The sequence below is a fragment of the Mytilus trossulus genome, chromosome 10, assembly GCF_036588685.1.
Source record: "Mytilus trossulus isolate FHL-02 chromosome 10, PNRI_Mtr1.1.1.hap1, whole genome shotgun sequence".
Lineage (NCBI taxonomy): Eukaryota > Metazoa > Mollusca > Bivalvia > Mytilida > Mytilidae > Mytilus > Mytilus trossulus.
This window is the reverse complement of record NC_086382.1, coordinates 52,912,903-52,933,979: the sequence shown is the minus strand read 5'-3', so window position 1 is coordinate 52,933,979 and position 21,077 is coordinate 52,912,903. Positions and strand designations below refer to the sequence as shown.

At 32.9% G+C, this 21,077-nt stretch overlaps 1 protein-coding gene across 1 annotated transcript; it reads left to right on the top strand.

Annotated features, from left to right (window-relative positions):
* Positions 1-991: 991 nt before the first annotated feature.
* LOC134687611 (uncharacterized) lies at positions 992-10,986 on the top strand. Its single transcript, XM_063548045.1, has 2 exons — positions 992-1,171; positions 9,289-10,986. The coding sequence occupies exon 2, from the start codon at positions 9,299-9,301 to the stop codon at positions 10,682-10,684; it is 1,386 nt and encodes a 461-aa protein (XP_063404115.1). The 5' UTR covers positions 992-1,171; positions 9,289-9,298; the 3' UTR covers positions 10,685-10,986.
* Positions 10,987-21,077: the final 10,091 nt, after the last annotated feature.

The following is a 21,077-nucleotide window of genomic DNA, read 5'->3' as shown; positions in this document are numbered from 1 at the left end:
CTTCTCACATTTAGTATTCTTCGTGATCTCTTCACTGATACATTATGGAAACAATTGTTCTCTTTATTACAAAATTGTTTATAAAATTATAATCATTATCATCCAAGAAAAGACCAAAATCAAATCTTCTGATTTGATAATTGTAGAAAGTATATTACGGAGCAACTAAATTTATGATGCATAACTTTTTTTATAAGTTGTTATTGGCTTTGAACTAGCTGCGAGTACTCGCGAATCTGTACTTAGTGACTTTTTGTTTTTGGGATGTACAAGTACCCATCCACGTTCACTCTGTGTTTTTCTTATATGTATTTCTATGTTTATCAATCTGATGAGTTTGAGCCTTTTTCAACTGATTTTTATAGTTCGTTCTTGTGTGGTAGTGTTTCACCCCTGTCCAAGGTTAGGAAGATGGTTGGAATCAAGCTAACATGCTGAACTCGGCTTCATTCTGTATGTATGAACCTGCCTAAGTCAGGAGCCTGTAATTCGTTGGCTGTTGTATTACATGTATGTCTCTCGTTAATTTTTTTGTACATTATGGAGGCTTTTGTTTTCTCGTTTGAATTGTTTAACATGTGTGCTTTCGGGGCATTTTATAACTGCATATGCGGTATGGGCTCATTGTTGAAGACCTAACGGTGACCTATAGCTGTTAATGTATGGGTCATTTTTGTCTCTTTTGGAGAGTTGTCTCACCATATCTTCTTTTTTAAATAGATTCTTAAATTTAAATCTAAATTATCAAATATCTCAATGTCTTTCGTCTGTAGCAATGTTATAATTACCAAAATCAGTCTAAGACATATGGCATTATCATTTTGACAGTTATGAAACATCTATTGTCTTTTCGTAATATGTTCTCATATCATTGGTGACGTGTTTTTATGAGAGAGAGAAAAAAGTTTATTATCAGCTTTTGCTGTTATTATGGTCACTTATGATAATTGTCTGTGAAAGAATAATCAATAATCCTCTTCTCGCGCATGTTTATTGTCTGTGGAGATAATTATGAAACAGTCTCACCTGTGCAGGTAGATGAATAATACGATAACACCATTGAAATAGGGTGTGGCGGTCTCTCTTTCCTACACAAAAAAAGAACGTTTTTACTATGTTTTAAGAGGGAAAACATTAATATTGAGGAGTTCCAACAAGAAACACGTGCGAGGTAAGAGAAATTGATATTTTCTAATCAAAATCAATTTTTGCCGACTGATTAATTTCATGATGAGATTTTCCTGTCGTCAGTTAATGGAAAAATATTTTTCCTTATTATTGTATTATTGGATTTCTAAGAAATTTGTTCCGAATATATTTATTCTTCGGTGGTTTAATTTCTAATTTTATAACTGCTCTTAACCAGGTAAATATCTTAATATTGTTACATTAGTAGATTCAATATTTTATTAATATGGTAATGATAAGGGTATTAAAAATTCTTATAGTAGAAGGATGAGGGGAGGAAGAGATTTATTTTAGAATATAATAATGTTCTAGGCCAAAAAAAAACTATGTGCAGAGAGACAAACATTGTTTCTTCTTTTTTCCGTCGAGAAGTCGCTGCGGAATACATTGTGTATGTTAAAACATGACGATATAGTATATTTAATAGTGTAAACAGTAGAAAACAATGGCTAGATACTGTTGTTCACACTTCAGACTGAACATTGCATGCAAAAAGTGTAAACAAAACAATGAAATGTTTACCGGGATTCGTAAATTTATACATAACAAACTGTTGATATAACAGTACACAAAAATGTTAAAATTAATTTATTAAGAATGGAAAAAACTGAACATGTTTATGTATCAAAATCAAATGTATGTACTAATACATTGTATCAGCTAACAAGATCTAATTATTGATTTTGTCCTTTGAAGTACGGAATAATGTAAAACATTAAAAACTTCTTAAAGGTTAGCTTTTAATTAAAAGACTATTTAAAACTCAAACAAGGAAATAGATGTATAACGTGGTCATTAGTGTTAAATAATTTTGGTTTCAACTGAAAGTACATGTTGAAACGCACCAGATACAGATTTGAGGACTGATTAAATTAGGAAAGATAAGTGTTTAATTATTAAATTTTCAAAGGATAGTACATGTTAACATATTACGTTGTCCGAACCGACAGAGTATCAGGTCTGATTAAACATGTTAAGCTAGGAAAAATTATACAATGTCATTATAGATATCAGAGCTGCCATTACGTTAATGAACCTCTTCATGAAATATACGGAAGGAAATTAATTGATGGTCTATTAATCATGTAACAAACGGAACATGCCATTGATTAAATACCATGGTCCAGAATTGTTTTTAGCTGTTGTTTTCCTGGACGTATGTGAAATAGTGATTAATGGGGATCCCATTTGGGTCTTAGCGTGATAAGCGTTTGACCGAGAAAAAAAAATTAAGCGTGCCACATGAAATTCAAAATTTAAACGTGAAATAGGGAAACGAAATCGTGAGGGACACGCGAATTACAAGCGTCATCATTACATTGATAAGCGGATAATGAGAATATGACAAAACAATAAGCGGGATCCGGAAGTATATCCCCTCCCAAGATATTATACCCGCGTTTATGAACAAACAACTAAATCAACCTTTTCAGGTTTAATGTCAGGGTTTAAATACCGCTTACATGCATTTTTAACCCCGCCACATTATATATGTTTGTGCCTGTCCCAAGTCAGGTGCCTGTAATTCAGTGGTTGTCGTTTGTTGATGTGTTACATATTTGTTTTTCGATCATTTTTATGCCCCACCTACGATAGTAGAGGGGCATTATGTTTTTTTGGTATGTGGGTCCGTTCGTCCGTGCGTGTGTTCGTTCGTCTGTCCCGCTCAGATTAGAAAATTTTGTCAAGGTAGTTTTTGATGAAGCTGCTATCCATTCAACTTGAAACTTAGTACATATGTTCCTTATGATATGATCTTTCTAATTCTAAAACCAAATTATACTTTTGACCCTATTTCACGGTCCATTGAACATGAAAAATGACAGTGCCGTTAGTTTTGTTGTTTGAATTGTTTACATCTTTTATATCTGCATATGCGATATGGGCTTTGCTTATTGTTGAGGGCCGTACGGTGTCTTATAGTTGTTATTTTTTTGTGTCATTTGGTCTCTTGTGGAGAGTTGTGTCATTGGCAATCATCGTTTTTAATATTCAAGTATCGAGTGAATAAAATTGACTCTTATCCGGACATTTAAACATGAATGTCATTGCCATACAAATCGGAAATGTAAGTACAAGGCTCGCAAATATGTATAAGATAATTATTCAGGGGTTGACCTCCTAGGAATTTGCAATCATAATGCGCGTTAAATTCGCGAGTGAAGAGTCCAAATATAAGATCCCAACATTTATGGATTAACTTCTAAAACTAGAGGCTCCAAAGAGCCTGTGTCGCTTACCTTGGGATATGTGAATATTAAACAAAGGACACAGATGGATTTAGGACAAAATTGTGTTTTGGTGATGGGGATGTGTTTGTAGATATTACTTTTCTAAACATTCTTGCTGCTTACAATTATCTCTATCTATAATGAACTTGGCCCAATAGATTCAGTGGAAAATGTTAGTGAAAGTGTACAAATTTTATGAAAATTGTTAAAAATTGACTATAAAGTGCAATTACTCCCTAGGGGGTCAATTGACCATTTTGGTCATGTTGACTTATTTGTAGATCTTATTTTGCTGAACATTTTTGCTGTTTACAGTTTATCTCTATCTATAATAATATTCAAGATAATAACCCAAAACAGTAAAATTTCCTTAAAATTACCAATTTAGGGGCAGCAACCGAACAACGGGTTGTCCGATTCATCTGAAAATTTCAGAGCAGATAGATCTTGTTCTGTTTTACAATTTTCACTTGTCAGAGGTGCTCTTAAGGCTTTGGTTTTTGAGTTATAATCCAAAAACGGCATTTTACCCCTATGTTCTATTTTTAACCGTGGCGGCCATCTTGGTTGGTATGCCGGGTCACCGGACACAATTTTTAAACTAAAAACCCCAATGATGATTGTGGCTAAGTTTGGTTAAATTTGGCTTCAGTAGTTTCATAGGAGAAGATTATTGTAAAAGTTTACTACGGACGCCGGACGACGACGGACGACGGACGCCAAGTGATGAGAAAAGCTCACTTGGCTAAGTGAGCTAAAAAATATCTGTTTTTGTTTTTTATTGCATACAACTTAAGGAGTTTAAGGGTCTGAAAGCATGTGGTTAAATCCGTCAGTTATTTCAATTAAATTAAAAAAATATATATTTTCTTTTTATTAAAAACAAGAATGCGAAGAAGTAAAACTGGGTACCAACACATCATGTGACATGGATCATGTGACATGGTTGCCATAATAGTCACTCTTATGTTCATCAATATACAAGCTTTTTTTTAAATAAAGTTAGGAGACTAACAAGCTAGTATCTGACAACTGCACGAATAGACTGTCTGATTGATTGGTATTTGCTTAACGTCCAGTTGTAACTATTTCAAGCATTTAATCTATTATAGGCAAATTTTAACACGAAAAAAATCATTTCGAGAAATTCAAACTGAAAACCTTTAAGACCAGATAAAAGTCAACTACCAATCCACTTTTGTATAATTACTAGATATAACGTGTCAATGATTGTATATGAGTTACACGACGGGTGTCACATGTAGAGCAGATCTGGTTACTCTTCAGAAGCACATGAAATTACTTCCAGTTTTTGTGGGGTTCGTGTTGCTCACTTTTTAGTTTTCTTTCCTGTGTTGTGCGTACTGTTGTTGCTTTTTTTGTCTTTTCCCCTATTTTTTGCCAAGGAGTTGTCAGTATATTTCAACTCAGAAAGTTAAATGTTCCTTGAAGGTATCTTTCGTCTCTATTTTAATCTATCTGTATCGGTTTTTTGGAAAACATTTTTTTATTGTCATGAAAACATCACCATATGGTTCCAAAATAAATATACACGATTACTATAATATTGAATACTTAATCTGTTGATAATTACGAAATCATGCCTTCTTACACTCCGTCGAGGATATCGACTTCTGTGCTTATAAACAGAATACCAACGTCATTGATAATGTAAGAAAAATACGATGAAGTCTAATTTCAATTTCATGTAAATAGTCCAGATGTATAAAAAGAAAAAGAAATATCAATTTATTTTAATGAGAAGTTTAAAATCAATAGTATAGACGTAACCTTTGTCATAGTATAAATATTCTACAGAAGATCATTGCGAAAATAAACAAAATTAAAATTAATTGTCACACTTTCACAGCTTGAGTTATCCTTATATTTGTTTATTTTGAATACGGGTACATAATCAAAGACATCCGGCAATAGGACAAGATAAACAAGACCCAAAGATCATCGACAACTCCTTCATTATTTTATTAAAAAAAAAAAAAAAAACACTTCGATGAAGTATTCTAGATAGGTTCTTCTATGTACGATTTCAAGTGACACTTTAACTGTGAAGTTTCGTAAACAATTTTAACATGGACTATAAAGATTCATGCACGAAAATATTTTGCGAAGGTCAAAGTATAGGGTTGTGCAGCATATTTTCAACTATGAAATATTGTGGTGAAATAGGCGTTCTTTGTAAAGCGACTACAAATTGTAACCATAAGGAAATTCCTTGTCAATCTATTTTATCTTTCTTAAGGTGGTACCATACACTTCCATTAAAATTAATTTGACTCGTTTAATTTTCATAAAATTTTGTCCAAATATTTACCTTGACCCTTTAACAAAAATATAAAACTTTCAACAATTATGAACCAACCGTTTTGTTAGAAAAAATACACTGCTTATATAGCAGTTTGACAAACACTAATTTTGATCATTGAGAAGCTTAATAATCCTTGTACAACACAACGTAATTAAAACGTATAGCTGACTTTACAGAGTTATCTTCCTGTAGTGTTAGGTACCACCTTAAATATAAATTCAAAAATCTATGTTGACCACAACAATTGCAGTCAGTTGACGTCAAACCAAACTATAAAAAAGTGCTAGGTCACGATACCAAACTGTTGACCACAACAATTACAGTCAGTTAACGTCAAACCAAACTAAAAAAAAATGGTAGGTCACGATACCAAACTGTTGACCTCAACAATTGCAGTCAGTTAACGTCGGACCAACCTATAAACAAAGTGCTAGGTCACGATACTAAACTGTTGACCACAACAACTGCAGTCAGTTAACGTCAAACCAAACTATAAACAAAGTGCTGGGTCACAATACCAAACTGTTGACCACAACAATTGCAGTCAGTTAACGTCAAACCAAACTATAAAAAAAAGTGCTAGGTCACGATACCAAACTGTTGACCACAACAATTGCAGTCAGTTAACATCAAACCAAACTATAAAAAAAAAGTGCTAGGTCACGATACCAAACTGTTGACCACAACAATTGCAGTCAGTTAACGTCAAACCAAACTATAAAAAAAAGTGCTAGGTCACGATACCAAACTGTTGACCACAACAATTGCAGTCAGTTAACGTCAAACCAAACTATAAACAAAGTGCTAGGTCACGATACCAAACTGTTGACCACAACAACTGCAGTCAGTTAACGTCAAACCAAACTATAAAAAAGTGCTAGGTCACGATACTAAACTGTTGACCACAACAACTGCAGTCAGTTAACGTCAAACCAAACTATAAAAAAGTGCTAGGTCACGATACTAAACTGTTGACCACAACAACTGCAGTCAGTTAACGTCAAACCAAACTATAAAAAAGTGCTAGGTCACGATACTAAACTGTTGACCACAACAACTGCAGTCAGTTAACGTCAAACCAAACTATAAACAAAGTGCTAGGTCACGATACTAAACTGTTGACCTCAACAACTGCAGTCAGTTAACGTCAAACCAAACTATAAAAAAGTGCTAGGTCACGATACCAAACTGTTGACCACAACAACTGCAGTCAGTTAATGTCAAACCAAACTATAAAAAGTGCTAGGTCACGATACCAAACAAATATGTATAAGAGGGTCGAAATTTACCAGAGGAACATTCAAACTCGCGGATGAAAAATAAACTGACAACGCAATGGCTACAAAACAAAAGACAAACAGACAAAACAAAAGTAAACAAAACACAACAAAGACAAATAAATACGAAGCAACACGAACCCCATCAAAACATGGTGGAATCTCTGGTGCTCCGGAAGGGTAAGCAGATCCTGCTTAAAGGCTGCTGTATATGTGGCACCCGTCGTGGTGTTGTTCATAACATGACAAAAATGCATAAACTAAAATGGCTCTTACTTTGAAGATTTTAGGTCTCTGTACTAAAACTTAGAAAACTGTTGGTACATTGTACGTGTAATTTGGACATTGACTTACGAATTAAATTAATGGTACATGTATCAATTTTCATGAATTTTTCTGGTTTAAATGCCTGTTTAGCATGAAAATGGACATTAATAGCTCTGACGATACCACCAGAATATAAAGTTCAAAGCAGATTTCCTGACGGAGGGGTATACGATCTGTTCACCTGAAAAGTGCCATTTTTGCATAAGCGGGATGTATTTTAAATACGCAGCCATACATGTATATCCTAAGTTTTTAAACAATTTTATGATGTATAAATGTGGCCTGAAGTAAGGTAAAATATCTGTCCATATATCCATTATATCCTCTTTTCGGGTGGTTCTAATTATCTGTCCTATATCTTGATCTGTAGGACACTTTGCAAACCCTACCGCGTGGATTTTCTGTTAATATTTACTCGTCTTTAAATAATTGCCCTAGAAAATAAATCAAACGATATTCTCATATTTTGCATGATTATGCATTGATAGCTACATTAATTGGACACTAGTTTCAGCTTTGAAATGTTTTCCACTATATTTATTTTCGTCACCGTCAATACTGCCTTATCAATGTTTTACGTGACAAGATGTGTTGATCAGACGAGAGTAATGGTACCATTATAGACTTGTACTCAGATCAGGTGTAACAAAATCAATTGCAAAGTCAATAAAACATATCTGTTATACTTAGAAAACATTTTTAAACTAATGAAATATAATAAATGTATGAGTTGTCAAAGAGATGCGGAAGATATTAAATGGATTTATTCTTGCAATATTTTGTATGTGCCGGTCCCAAGACATGAGCATGTAATTCAGGAGTTATCTTTTGTTGCAGTTTAACATAATTGTTTTCGTTCATTATTTTGTACTTAAATAAGGCCGTTAATAGAAAAAGGAAGATGTGGTATGATTGCCAATGAGACAACTATCCACAATAGACCAAAATGACACAAACATTAACAACTATAGGTCACCGTACGGCCTTCAACAATGAGCTAAACCGCATAGTCAGTTAGTTTTGTTGTATGTGTTACATTTTTCAGTTTACGGTCTATAATAGCTGGCTGTGTGATATGGGCTTTGCTCATTGTTGAAGGTCTTACGATAACCTAAAGTTGATAGTGTATGTGTCATTTGGTCCCTTGTTGAGAGTTGTATCATTGACAATCATACCACATCTTCCTTTGTTTTAATATTATCATGTGAATTGACAACACCCAAAAGACAAATGACAGTATAAACACTCAACATATAAATCTCCAATCATTCTCGTAAAACTAAATATACAACATGTGAAAAGAAAGCATAATACACTTGTTCAAGAGAGTTGAAACTTAAGTTTGTTGACAAATGAAAAGAATCCAGCGAGAAATTCATTTCTGTGCGCCAGCTTTAAAAACAGGACTTTAACATTTCAAACACAAAACAGAGAACAAAAAACCAGTTTACAGTGAAAATTTTAGTTATATGTCTGAGTGTGGTGTTTGCGATAGTTTTTTTTCGGGAGGGATGAGTATTGATTTTTTTTATTTTAATTGGCAGTTGAATAAAACATTTGATACCAATTGACCCAATAGTTAGGGAACTATCTATTTTCGAAGACCATAGGTTGCCGTCATAAAGTAGAATTATGTAAACAAATAGTTGGTTATCATCAGTTTTTGCACACAGAATTTTCTTTAAATTAGAATATTTTACAATGAGAAGAAATGCTACGTTACCTGTGTTTCTCTTTAGATATTATTTTGAATTTAAAATGGAGATTGCAATTAATCTAAAGATTCAACATCCTTTGTTTTCATGTATTGAGACAGCGGTAATGCTTTATAAACTTTCAGTTTGAAGAAAGATGGATACTTCATAGTTACATATCTATAAGAACGTTTATTTCAAAGAATATCTCAGTTTATTTTAGATTTATCTTTTTTTATTTTCAGATGTACTATAATGTCTGCTGGGAATTCCTGTGCACAACATGGAATACATCATCACTTTGATAATTCAAATCCATTGTTGATTAAAAAGCAGACAGACTCTGTGTTTTGTGTTTCCAAAGGTAAAAACAAGGACGAAACCACAGCAGAAAGAAGTAAAGACGACATCGTGTCCTCTGTTTCTGTCGAGGAACGCCGACTTAAATTTGTATCGAAAAGATCTCGGTCATTCAAAAACTTGTTTTTCAATACTAAAAACTCTGAGAATCAGACAGATACTGACCCGTCAACATCGATCAAAACAAAGAGTAAATTCGGAAGTCTGGTAAACAAACATCTTTTACCCATAAAGTTTTTGTCATCGTTAAAAGAAGGACAAAAAAAGGCTGCTATACATACAAATATTTCTTGTCCTGATTTAAATCAACCAGTAACTCCAATAGAAGTAGATATAGCCGTTCGTCCAAAAAGTGCAAACCTTCATACTGAAACAAAAGTAGAGCGAATAACTCCTAATCTATTAACGGTTTCATCATCGACAAAAACATCAATCCGCAATCTTTCACTTCCACCTACAAGTTCGCCAAAATCTGACTTTTTATTTACAACATCGTTCACTCATTCCATTTCAAAACATCAGTGTAAAAGTGTTCAGGAATTAGAGAAAAACAACTTATCGGTTTTCAAACAAAAGTTGAGACGAAGCTATTCAGACCAACCAAATATTGGCAAAAGTCGATCTCCTACCCTTCCATTTCGAGTTGAAAGGACCGGAAGTAACCTAAACCTAAATATATCAACCTGCTTACAATCTAAAATGTTCCGGAACGAATACGTTTCTCAATTACTGGACTATGTGTATATTGGAAGCGTTGAATCTGCTTATAATGAGCCTTTACTGTGTAAACTGAAGATAGATTCCCTTGTTGACATGAGTAATATGTCTGCCTCTCAAGTTCCATCAAACAAAAAACTGCATTGTCCATGTCTTTGTGGGAATGACTCTCGCCATTTTCGCTCACGGCTGATAATTCGTCTTGACGACAAGGAGACCGAAGATATCGAACAGTACTTTGATGAAATAAACAAATTTGTTGATAGCTCCAAGCGATGTGGAAGGCGAGTTTTAATTTTTAGTTATCACGGCAATTCGCGTGCGCCAGCTGCAGCTATCCAATATATGATGAAACAAGAAGAATTTCTGCTCAGACAAGCATACAATCTCGTCAAGAATCAAAGGCCGTCGGTAGAAATCAATCAAGGATTCCAGGATACACTTGAAGACCTTGAGCGGCGAATATTTCCGGAAGCCAAGCCGTCTGTTTCCTTTGGGAATGACTACTTAAACATTGCGGATCCACAGGCAATCAAATGTGCTTGGATCGATTGTGATACTTAGATATTTGTCATAATTACGGGGATATAACACATATTATTGTCATAACTGTGATGTCATAATAACGGGGATATAACACATGTTATTGTAATAGCTGTGAGAATTTTCAATTGATTTTTCTGAGTTCTTTCAAAACATATGTAACACTTGTTATGGGTCTCGCATTCATATGGTCAGAAACCCTTAAAGCTAAATATCTGTTATGTTCCAACTTATCTAAGCCATGACTGTCCTTTTTTGTGTTAATGATCATAATCCAGGACTTTAATTATTGATACAAAATAAATTTATTATTGATTATACTATTCAGATTTATAGTTAATCTATAAAAGTGTTAGATATAGAATAACCGAAAGTTGACTCGAAATAAAAAAGGTTATTTGCACGAAACTTAAAAAAAACAATGAACCGAGTTTCGTGCAAAGAAGACATAAAAATAATACCGATATTGCAAGATTGCAAGGAGCCAATAGTGTCTTTGGCCAACAAATAGATCCATGGTTTTGTCCAAGTACATATTATTATTTTCTCAAAGGAAAATTGAATTACATTTCACCTAACATTACGTTTTAGTTAATGGACTTTATTAGTATTTATGCTGAGCCAGATTACATGATATCACTACGAGCAAGTTTAACCTTTATTGTTTTACCGGATGGAGCATATATTTGGGTTTCTATTTGAGTGCTGATCAACTAGAGCAAATAATTTTGCAATGCTTACATTTTTTGCCATCGTGGTTAGGTTCATAGCTGTATGTCTGCTCTTATATTGATTCATTTGCCATTTATAACACATCTGGACATTGACATTGTGCAATTAATTCGTCTGGTTTTTTTTTTTTTTTTTTTTTTTTATGGAGATGTGTATGACCATTATTTTCATTCAGTAGTTATAATTTGGAACTAAAATGTCTCTTTTATTCTTTTTTTTTTTAATTTTAATCTTTGAAGATTTATAATGCATAGATTTATACATCTTCGAAAACTTTACGTGTTCCTGAAAAATATTGAGTTATAAATACTTAAGAATTTGTTCGCATAGTGCCATGTTATGATGAGGGGGAAATGACGGAGTTTTTTGTAAAAATCATTTGATTTTATTACTTTGGTTGCAATGAATAACCGTGATTTCCAGAAAAATAAAACCCGATAATTTCACATGTGAAATAAACAAGGTTATTACACTCCTCTGACGTCATATACAATAGGCAAGACGTTGTCGATGAATCGCATAAAATCAAATTTTTAATGCGGGGAAAAAGATATCGTTTTTAAAATTCTCTTCTTTAAATTCCACGTAAACCCAATTGTCAATGTAATTAAAAGAATAAAAATATAAAAAAAAGATATTCAACTTGTGACCAAACAACACTGTTAATTTATATTAATCTAACAATTCGGTCCCATTACTTTTAAACAATCATTCAATCCTTTATGAACTTTTTAGGAAGAAAGATAAGAAGTTAGCAATATCCTTTAACTTTACTTTCCGCCATATAGATGACGTTCTTTCACTAAACAATTCAAAATTTGGTGACTATGTGGATCGCATCCATCCCATCGAATTGGAGATAAAGGATACTACAGATACAGTTAAGTCGGCTTCATATCTTGACTTACATCTAGAAATTGACAATGAGGGTCGGTTGAAGACAAAACTTTACGACAAAAGAGATGATTTCAGCTTTCCAATTGTGAACTTTCCATTTCTAAGAGCAACATTCCAGCAGCACCTGCATACGGGGTATATATCTCCCAATTGATACGATATTCCCGTGCTTGCATTTCCTATCATGATTTTCTTGATAGAGGGTTACTGCTCACAAGGAAGCTATTAAACCAAGAGTTCCAAATGGTGAAGTTGAAATCATCCCTTCGTAAATTTTACGGACGCCATCACGAGTTGGTTGACCGTTATGGAATAACCGTTTCACAAATGATATCGGATATGTTCCTTACGTCGTAACTACAATCCCCTTCCCTTTCATGAATTTGACCTACCGAATTATACTATTTACCGGATTTGTAATCACATAAGCAACACGACGGGTGCCGCATGTGGAGCAGGATCTGCTTACCCTTCCGGAGCACCTGAGATCACCCCTAGTTTTTGGTGGGGTTCGTGTTGTTTATTTTTTAGTTTTCTATGTTGTGTCATGTGTACTATTGTTTTTCTGTTTGTCTTTTTCATTTTTAGCCATGGCGTTGTCAGTTTGTTTTAGATTTACTTTGGTATCTTTCGTCCCTATTTTATTGGATGGATTTTACATACCTAGATAAAATACAAACAAACAAAAAAGAAACAAGGAATGGGGTTGTTTTTCTACCTCAGGCATAATCCCTTAGCTGGATTTGGCAAAACTTTTTATGAATTTTGGTACTCAATGCTCTTCAACTTCGTACTTTATTTGGCCTTTTTAAACTTTTTTTTGGATTCGAGAGTCACTAATAAATCTTTTGTAGACGAAACGCGCGTCTGGCATATATACAAGACTTAGTCCTGGTATCTATGATGAGTTTATTTACTACCACTGGGTCGATGCAACAGCTGGTGGAGATTCATTTCCCCGAGGGTATTACCAGCCCAGTAGTCAGCACTTTTTGTGCTGGCATTAATTATCATTGATATGGTTATATTTATAAATTAACTGTTTACAAAATTTAGAATTTTTGAAATACTAAGGCTTTTCTATCTCAGGTATAGATTACCTTAGCTGGATTTGGCAAAAACTTTAGGAATTTTGGTACTCAATGCTCTTCAACTTCGTACTTTATTTCGCCTTTTTAACTTTTTTTGGATTCGAGCATCACTATTGAGTCTTTTGTAGACGAAACGCGCGTCTGGCGTATATACAAAACTTAGTCCTGGTATCTATGATGAGTTGATTTACTACCACTGAGTCGATGCAACTGCTGGTGGAGATTCATTTCCCCGAGGGTATCACCAGCCCAGTAGTCAGCTCCTTTTGTGCTGGCATTAATTATCATTGCTATGGTTATATTTATAAATTAACTGTTTACAAAATTTAGAATTTTTGAAATACTAAGGCTTTTCTAGATCTACCTCAGGCATAGATTACCTAAGCTGGATTTTTCAAAACTTTTAGGAAATTTCGGTACTCAATGCTCTTTAACTTCGTACTTTATTTGGCCTTTTTAACTTTTTTGGATTCGAGCGTCACTGATGAGTCTTTTGTAGACGAAACGCGCGTCTGGCGTATATACAAAACTTAGTCCTGGTATCTATGATAAGTTTATTTTCTACCACTGGGTCGATGCCACTGCTGGTGGAGATTCCGTTCCCCGAGGGTATCACTAGCCCAGTTGTCAGAACTTTTTGTGCTGACATGAATTATCATGGATATGGTTATATTTATAAATTAACTGTTTACAAAATTTAGAATTTTTGAAATACTAAGACTTTTCTACCTCAGACAAAGATTACCTTAGCTGGATTTTTCAAAACTTTTAGGAACTTTGGTACTCAAAGTTCTTCAACTTCGTACTTTATTTGGCCCTTTTAACTTTTTTGGATTCGAGCGTCACTGGTGAATCTTTTGTAGACGAAACGCGCGTCTGGCGTATATACAAAACTTATTCCTGGTATCTATTATGAGTTTATTTGTTATGTCTTTTTTTTGTTATGTCTTTTTGAGCTTTTTTTTTTAAATTTGTTTGTTTTTATTGTGATTTAGATTATAACATTATGTTGACTGCTGTACCCCTAATTTTGACTTGTTTACCTATTATGTCTGTTTGTTTTGTTCACGCATCGTTGTCAATACAATAGAATTTGATACGACTGTCATACACGTGAGAGGTTTAGCGTTATAAAACCAGGTTCAATAACCATTTTCTGCATAAGAAAAGGCCTGTACCAAGTCAAGAATATAACAGTTGTTAACCATTCGTTTGAGCGTTTGATTTTGCCATTTGATTATTGACTTTCCGCATTGAATTTTCCTTGGAGTTTTTGTGATTTTACTTTTTACTCATGCACTACGACTCGTTGAATACTATACATTTACTGTCTGAATAGCACCATCTTTTGATGAGGTAAATGCGTGGTTTTATTGACTTTTGAAAAACTGATATTCACTGAGTACACCATTTTTTTTCAAAAGTCAATTAAACCACATATTTACCGAAACAAAAGACGATGCATACAACGTGCAAAAAAAAAATCATGCATTTAAGACTAAATTATTAATTCGTACACATCCAACATGTAATGGATTTAGTGTGAAGACGTCAAAAACAGTCAGAGAAAAACAAGATCTTGTGATATATATTTTATTAGATATCTCATACAGAGAAAGAAATCGTATAAAAAAAAACCTATATTAGATATCTTAACAACTATACAAGATATCTCATAAGCTATATAAGATATCTCATAAACTATATAAGATATCTCATAAACTATATAAAATAACTCACTAACTATAAAATATATCTTATTAACTATATAATATATCTTATTAACTATATAATGTATCTTATAAACCTTATATGCTATCTTATACACCTTATAAGATATCTTATAAAGTTTATAAGATACCTTGAAGTAAGAATAAATACCAAAAACGGCTATATGCCATACTATTATTGCTTGCTCATATATGGAAATTTGACAGAAATAACTTTTATCAAAATGAATTCTTGAATTCAGATTAAAATATCGTAACAACTCTTGTTTACTTGCTTCATGATTAAAAATTTATTATGAAATAAGATCGATAATAATTTTCTGCACCAGAAACGCATTTCAACAATAAATGCTTCTTCTCTGATGCCCGATGCCAAATTATTTAAAAATCAAAAACGTATTTAAAAAACAATTAAAGAGCTTATAAAGGATAAGAAAAAAGATGCAGGACCAGGAGTTTTCATGATTGAAAATAAAACACGTGAAATCTTTATTTATCACATTTTTTAAGCATCAGAAGAAATGTAAAGATAAATATTGAAAAAGGTGTGGTAGCACCATTTGAGATTGACGTCATTAAAATTACCTCAATCGCAAGATTTTTCATTTATTGTTCTTGCGAAGAACGTTTCGGTTTAAATGACACGGATCTTAAACGTCAGGCAAAGCTGATCTTAAAAATAAAGAGCTAATAAAGGATATGATATAGATGCAGGACAAGGGGCATTAATGAGTTATGATGATCGAAAATAAAACGTGTATAAACATGTTTGAAGCATCAGCATAAAAGACGAATATTGAAAAAAGCTGTTATAGCACCATTTGAGTGTGACGTCATTAGAATGACCTCTATCACAAGATCCTTCCTTTATTGTTCTTACAAATAACGTTCCACTTAATTGACACAAGCTCAAACGTCTGGCAAAAGAGTTTTGGCAGTGTATATAGAAAGAAAAGGGCACTAGCATTAAGTCGACATTTAAATGAAATCAGGGCTGTTAAACTCATCATAGTATATACATGGTCAACATAATACTAATAGTTATCAAAGGTACCAGTATTATAATTAAGTACGACAGACCCGCGTTTCGTCTACATAAGACTCATCAGTGACGCTCATATCACAATATTTATAAAACCAAACCATTACAAAGTTAAAGAGCATTATGGATCCAAAATTCCAAAATGTTGTGCCAAATACGGCTAAGGTAATCTATGCCTGGGTAAGAATATCATTAGTTTTACGAACAAATTCAAAGTTTTGTAAACAGGAAATTTAAACTCTGAGTTGAAATGTACCTGGAAATCAATGATTAAAGACCGATGTGATCCAAAATTGTAACCCCCCCCCCCCACTTTCTAGAACACTACTGAGACATTCTGTTAAATCGATTGGATCATGTGTTTGTTGCTTTTGTTTATCGTCATGTCACAAATATATTGAATCCGTTAAATAATCGTGTTCATCTTTTATTAATTAGGATCAAATCATCTTCATTCATTATTAATTTGGATCAAATCATCTTCATTTATTATTAAAGGTAACATGAATATGAAATGCAGTTTTGCGTCATGATATGCTTTGTTCAGGTAAAATCTTGACCGAATTTTCATATAATTATGGTCATCTACGATCCAAGATGATTGAAACATCTGTACTACCTTCAACTGAGGTGATGGATATATAATAAGCAGCGACAAATGTTACATAGGTATTCATGACGATCATATAATTACTTTTGATCTTGCTCTTTAAATTGGGACTTCTTTCATTTTGCAAAATCCAAGCTATGAATGTCTTTTCAAAACTTGGAAAAACCTATAAAATCTAAACTAACTTATTAGTTATGCCAGTTAATTTTCCGAATATCGACTTTTTAATGAAACTTTGAATTAATATGCTTTGAGTTAAATCATTGACTGCTACGCATTTAACTGTTTCTATGACAACCATTAATGCTAGGGAACTAACATGTCCTGCTTTCTTAATTTTTTACTTAAATGCATTTTTTAGATTAAGCACGCACTATTTGTTTCGCCTATTTATAGCATTATATTCTACATAGTTTTTAGAGACTACAAATAATTTATAATCCAGGACTTGAAAGCCAGAGCTTCTACAAAACCAATTTCAAAGTCCGATATGAAAAGAATGGCAAGTCTTTTTTCAAACTTTTTTTATGCCGACTATTTGATGCTGTATTTACAATTGAAGAAAGTTCTATTTATTGAACTGATTGTATACTCGTTCATTGTTAAACATGCCAATAAAAAGACCATTACTTTGGTGGCCGTTTAAGGCCATTTCGCGCTTTCGCGTTTTCGCCTTTCATATTCTATAGGACAAAAACACGATTTTAAAAACGAAAAATCGCGTAATCGAAAAGTCGAAAACGCGAAAAGGCGAATTCTGAAACGCAAAATCGATTACTCATATATTTGATGAACAATAAGAAGTATTAATTTCCCTAGAATTTTTTTCACATAAATTTCCTTTTCTATTAAAGCTAAGTAAAAACAATACATGAAACAATGTAAAATGTAAACAACGTTATGATCTGATCAAATGATAGTGTATTTACACCACTGGGTCGATGCCACTTCTGCTGGACGTTTCGTTCCCGAGTGTATAACCAACCCAGTTGTCAGCACTTTTAGTGTTGACATGGATATCAATTATGGTCTTTTTTATATAAATTTACTGTTTCAAAAGTATGAATTTGTCGAAAGACTAAGAGTTTTCTTATCTCAGACACAGATTACCTTAGCCGTATTTGTTAAACTATTTGGAATTCTAGATCCCGAATGCTCTTCAACTTTTTACTTGTTGGGCTTTATAACTTCTTTGATCTGAGCGTCTTATGTAGACGAAACGCGAGTCTGGCGTATTAGATTATAAGCCAGGTACCTTTGATATATCAGACGGTAAGCAACGATAACAAAGAGAAACGCTTTATTTCAATGGAGAATGTTGTATCTGAATTTTATAATCAGATTTTAAAGGCATCACCCATGAGATAGATACTAATCACGCAAAGAACCTACATTCTTATTTATTTTTGTCATTCGAGAGGTTTTGGATTGCTAGATGTTAGTAAATAAATATATAATGTGAGATCGTCTGGAACCACATCAAATGGTTGTCAGAACCTCTCTTTGCAGTGTATATATAAATAACAGTGAAAAAAGAAACGGTGTACATCCTAAACTATACATATAGTTAGAAAAGAAGGATTTGAAGTAACATTGACAATACACAAAACTTGATTTAAGAAAGTTCATGACCATCCAACATAGCTGCAAGACAGAATGTTAATCTTGTCATCGGTGTATTATTCGATATATAGTCCTTTTTTACTTTCGCTGCTAAGAAGTGATGATAGTTGCTTTCTAGTATTACTATTCATTATCATTTTACAGTTTATAGTTAATGATAGAAAAACGCACCAAGGATCGTTACTCTACATTAGTGTTTCGTCCACACTAAACTCATTACTGGTGAGCCAACAAAAATATTGAAAGGCCCAATAAAACACGGAGTTTGATGAGTGTTGTATGTCCAAAAGACCACGTATATTGCCAAATACAGCTAAGAAAATCTGCTTTTGGGTAGGGAAACCTCAGTGTTTGACAGAATAATAATAGAAAATGACTGTATCAATGGAATTGCATCTTACCACAATGTGCTGACTGCTACGTGGTTATACCGAGATCGGAGTTTTCTTCGTCTTCTCCTCATTTGAAGTAATATATCAACCAAAACGTATGAACAAACACTTCGAACTATTGTTCGCATTGCCAACTTATTCCTATCATATATAGATAGGTTGCTAGATGCCAATTATTCATCTTATGACACAAACCTGAATTGAATACGAGTAAACAAAAATGGCATACGATAACAAAGGGGATTAAAATTTTCTAATGATTTCAAATCTTATGTAACACTTGATTACAATATATCAACTTGAACTTTCAATGTAGCATAAAAGCAAAATATAATCAAACATATTTGTAGCATTTTGTATCAGGAATAATTGTATTTTGTAATTTAATCTCTATATCTAGTGTATCACTATTTGAGGGAAGAGATGTTGTTTGTTTATAGTTATTAAGATTAAAACACAATGTTGACCCCTATTTTTGACATGTTTACCTATTATTTCTGTTTGGTTTATTCACACATCGTTGTCAATATAAAATTATTTGATGCGACTGTCATACAAGTGAGAGGTTTAACTAGCTTAAAAACCAGGTTCAATTCACAATTTTCTACCTGAGAAAATTTCTGTTCCAAGTATGACAGTTGTTATCCGTTCGTTTGGTGTGTTTCAGCTTTTGATTTTGTCGTTTAATTATAGGGACTCTCCTTTATGAATATTCCTCGGAATTTGGTATTTTTGTGATTTTACTTTATATTATTGTTGTCATTGAAAACTAAACCATCTCTAGGTCATTGTTCCTCACAAGATGTCTCAAGTTTGGATCATCAACAGTCTAGTACGTCCTTCGTCTTTCCCATAGTAGCTGAAAAATTTGACAAATGAAATGAGACTTTTAACAGTGATTTAACATGATTGTACTGTAAATTCAGAAATTACTGTGAGGATTTAATTAATTAGTCGAGTCTCGCATTATTATTAACTCCCATTTTGAAATAAAAATGTCTGTATTTTTTTTTTTATAAATTGCAATTATAATTGCACGCTATAATTTCGGAATGTACAGCAAGTGATTATTCTGTAAAGGCGTTTTAATACTTATTACTGTATAGTGATGTTTAAAATTGATACTAGTATAGAACTATTTCTATATAAAGGTATATATGTCTGTCGTTAAAAAAGTCATATTATTAATATGACGTCAATATACAAAAATATTGTTAATATTGCAGACGAATTACTATACCTTAATTATAAAAAAACAAATCTACATATACAATATTATCAGGAGAATACATGATGTTCTCAGTGTGTTAGTTTTATTATCATAAAATCTAATTGTTTATATTTACAAGCATATCTATCCAAACGATCATTAACTTTTATGAATTTTAGGTCCGCGATGCTCTTCAACTTCATTCTTTATTTGGCCTTTTAAACTTTTTTTGATTCGAGACACGCGTCTTACGTACAAAATTATAACCCTGATACCTTTGATAACTAATTATAGACGAAACGAACGTCTGGTGTATATATAAAATTTTAATCAAGGCTTCTATGATGAATTTATTTTTGATGTATCAAACCATAAAGATCGTAAAGAAAACGGTGCTTTCATCAGCCAGCTGTATCCCTTTGAGAGCTGTTTATTCAAACATTCTAAAGAAGCTTTCATACAATATCAAACAGTATTTTTGAGAGCAGTGCTCTTTCTCTATATTAAATGTCAATTTATATATTTCTCTTCCTGATATGCAAATACAACCTTTCTAATTCTATCGAAAACTTCTCCTCTCTTTGTTATTGCAGACATTCTGATTTAACAATATGGTATCTGCTTTTAACTACTTAATAGGTGATATATTTAATGAGTCTGTCAGCGATCTTCATGTCTCTGTTGATGATAGCCTCGTGATTTCAAATTCTATAATTTATTTTACTGTGTTTGTTTGGAATGTTGGGTTTTTTCTTTCGATGTTGTCAATTTTATTTTTCTCAAACTTCTGTATGTACCTTCTTTTTATGCATGTGATTTAAACACATTTAGACCCACTAAAGGGTGTATACAACATGAAAACATAAAAGGAAATTATTAAAGCATACACGTTCTTCTTAACTTTGCTTAAGGGTTTTAAAGTTTTAGTTTTTTTAAATCATTTATTGATTCCCCAACCGTGAAGTTAAGAGAGAAAAAAACATGTGATAAACCATGCCAGTACCATATCACTCAAAACTGATCTTATGATACTCTTACGACCGGACTAACCTAGCGGTGATGAGTCCCAAAGCTTTAATGCACGAAA

What these genes read in the sequence shown, in the direction of transcription:
- LOC134687611 (XM_063548045.1), top strand. Translation starts at nt 9,299, where the DNA reads ATGTCTGCTGGGAATTCCTGTGCACAACATGGAATACATCATCACTTT.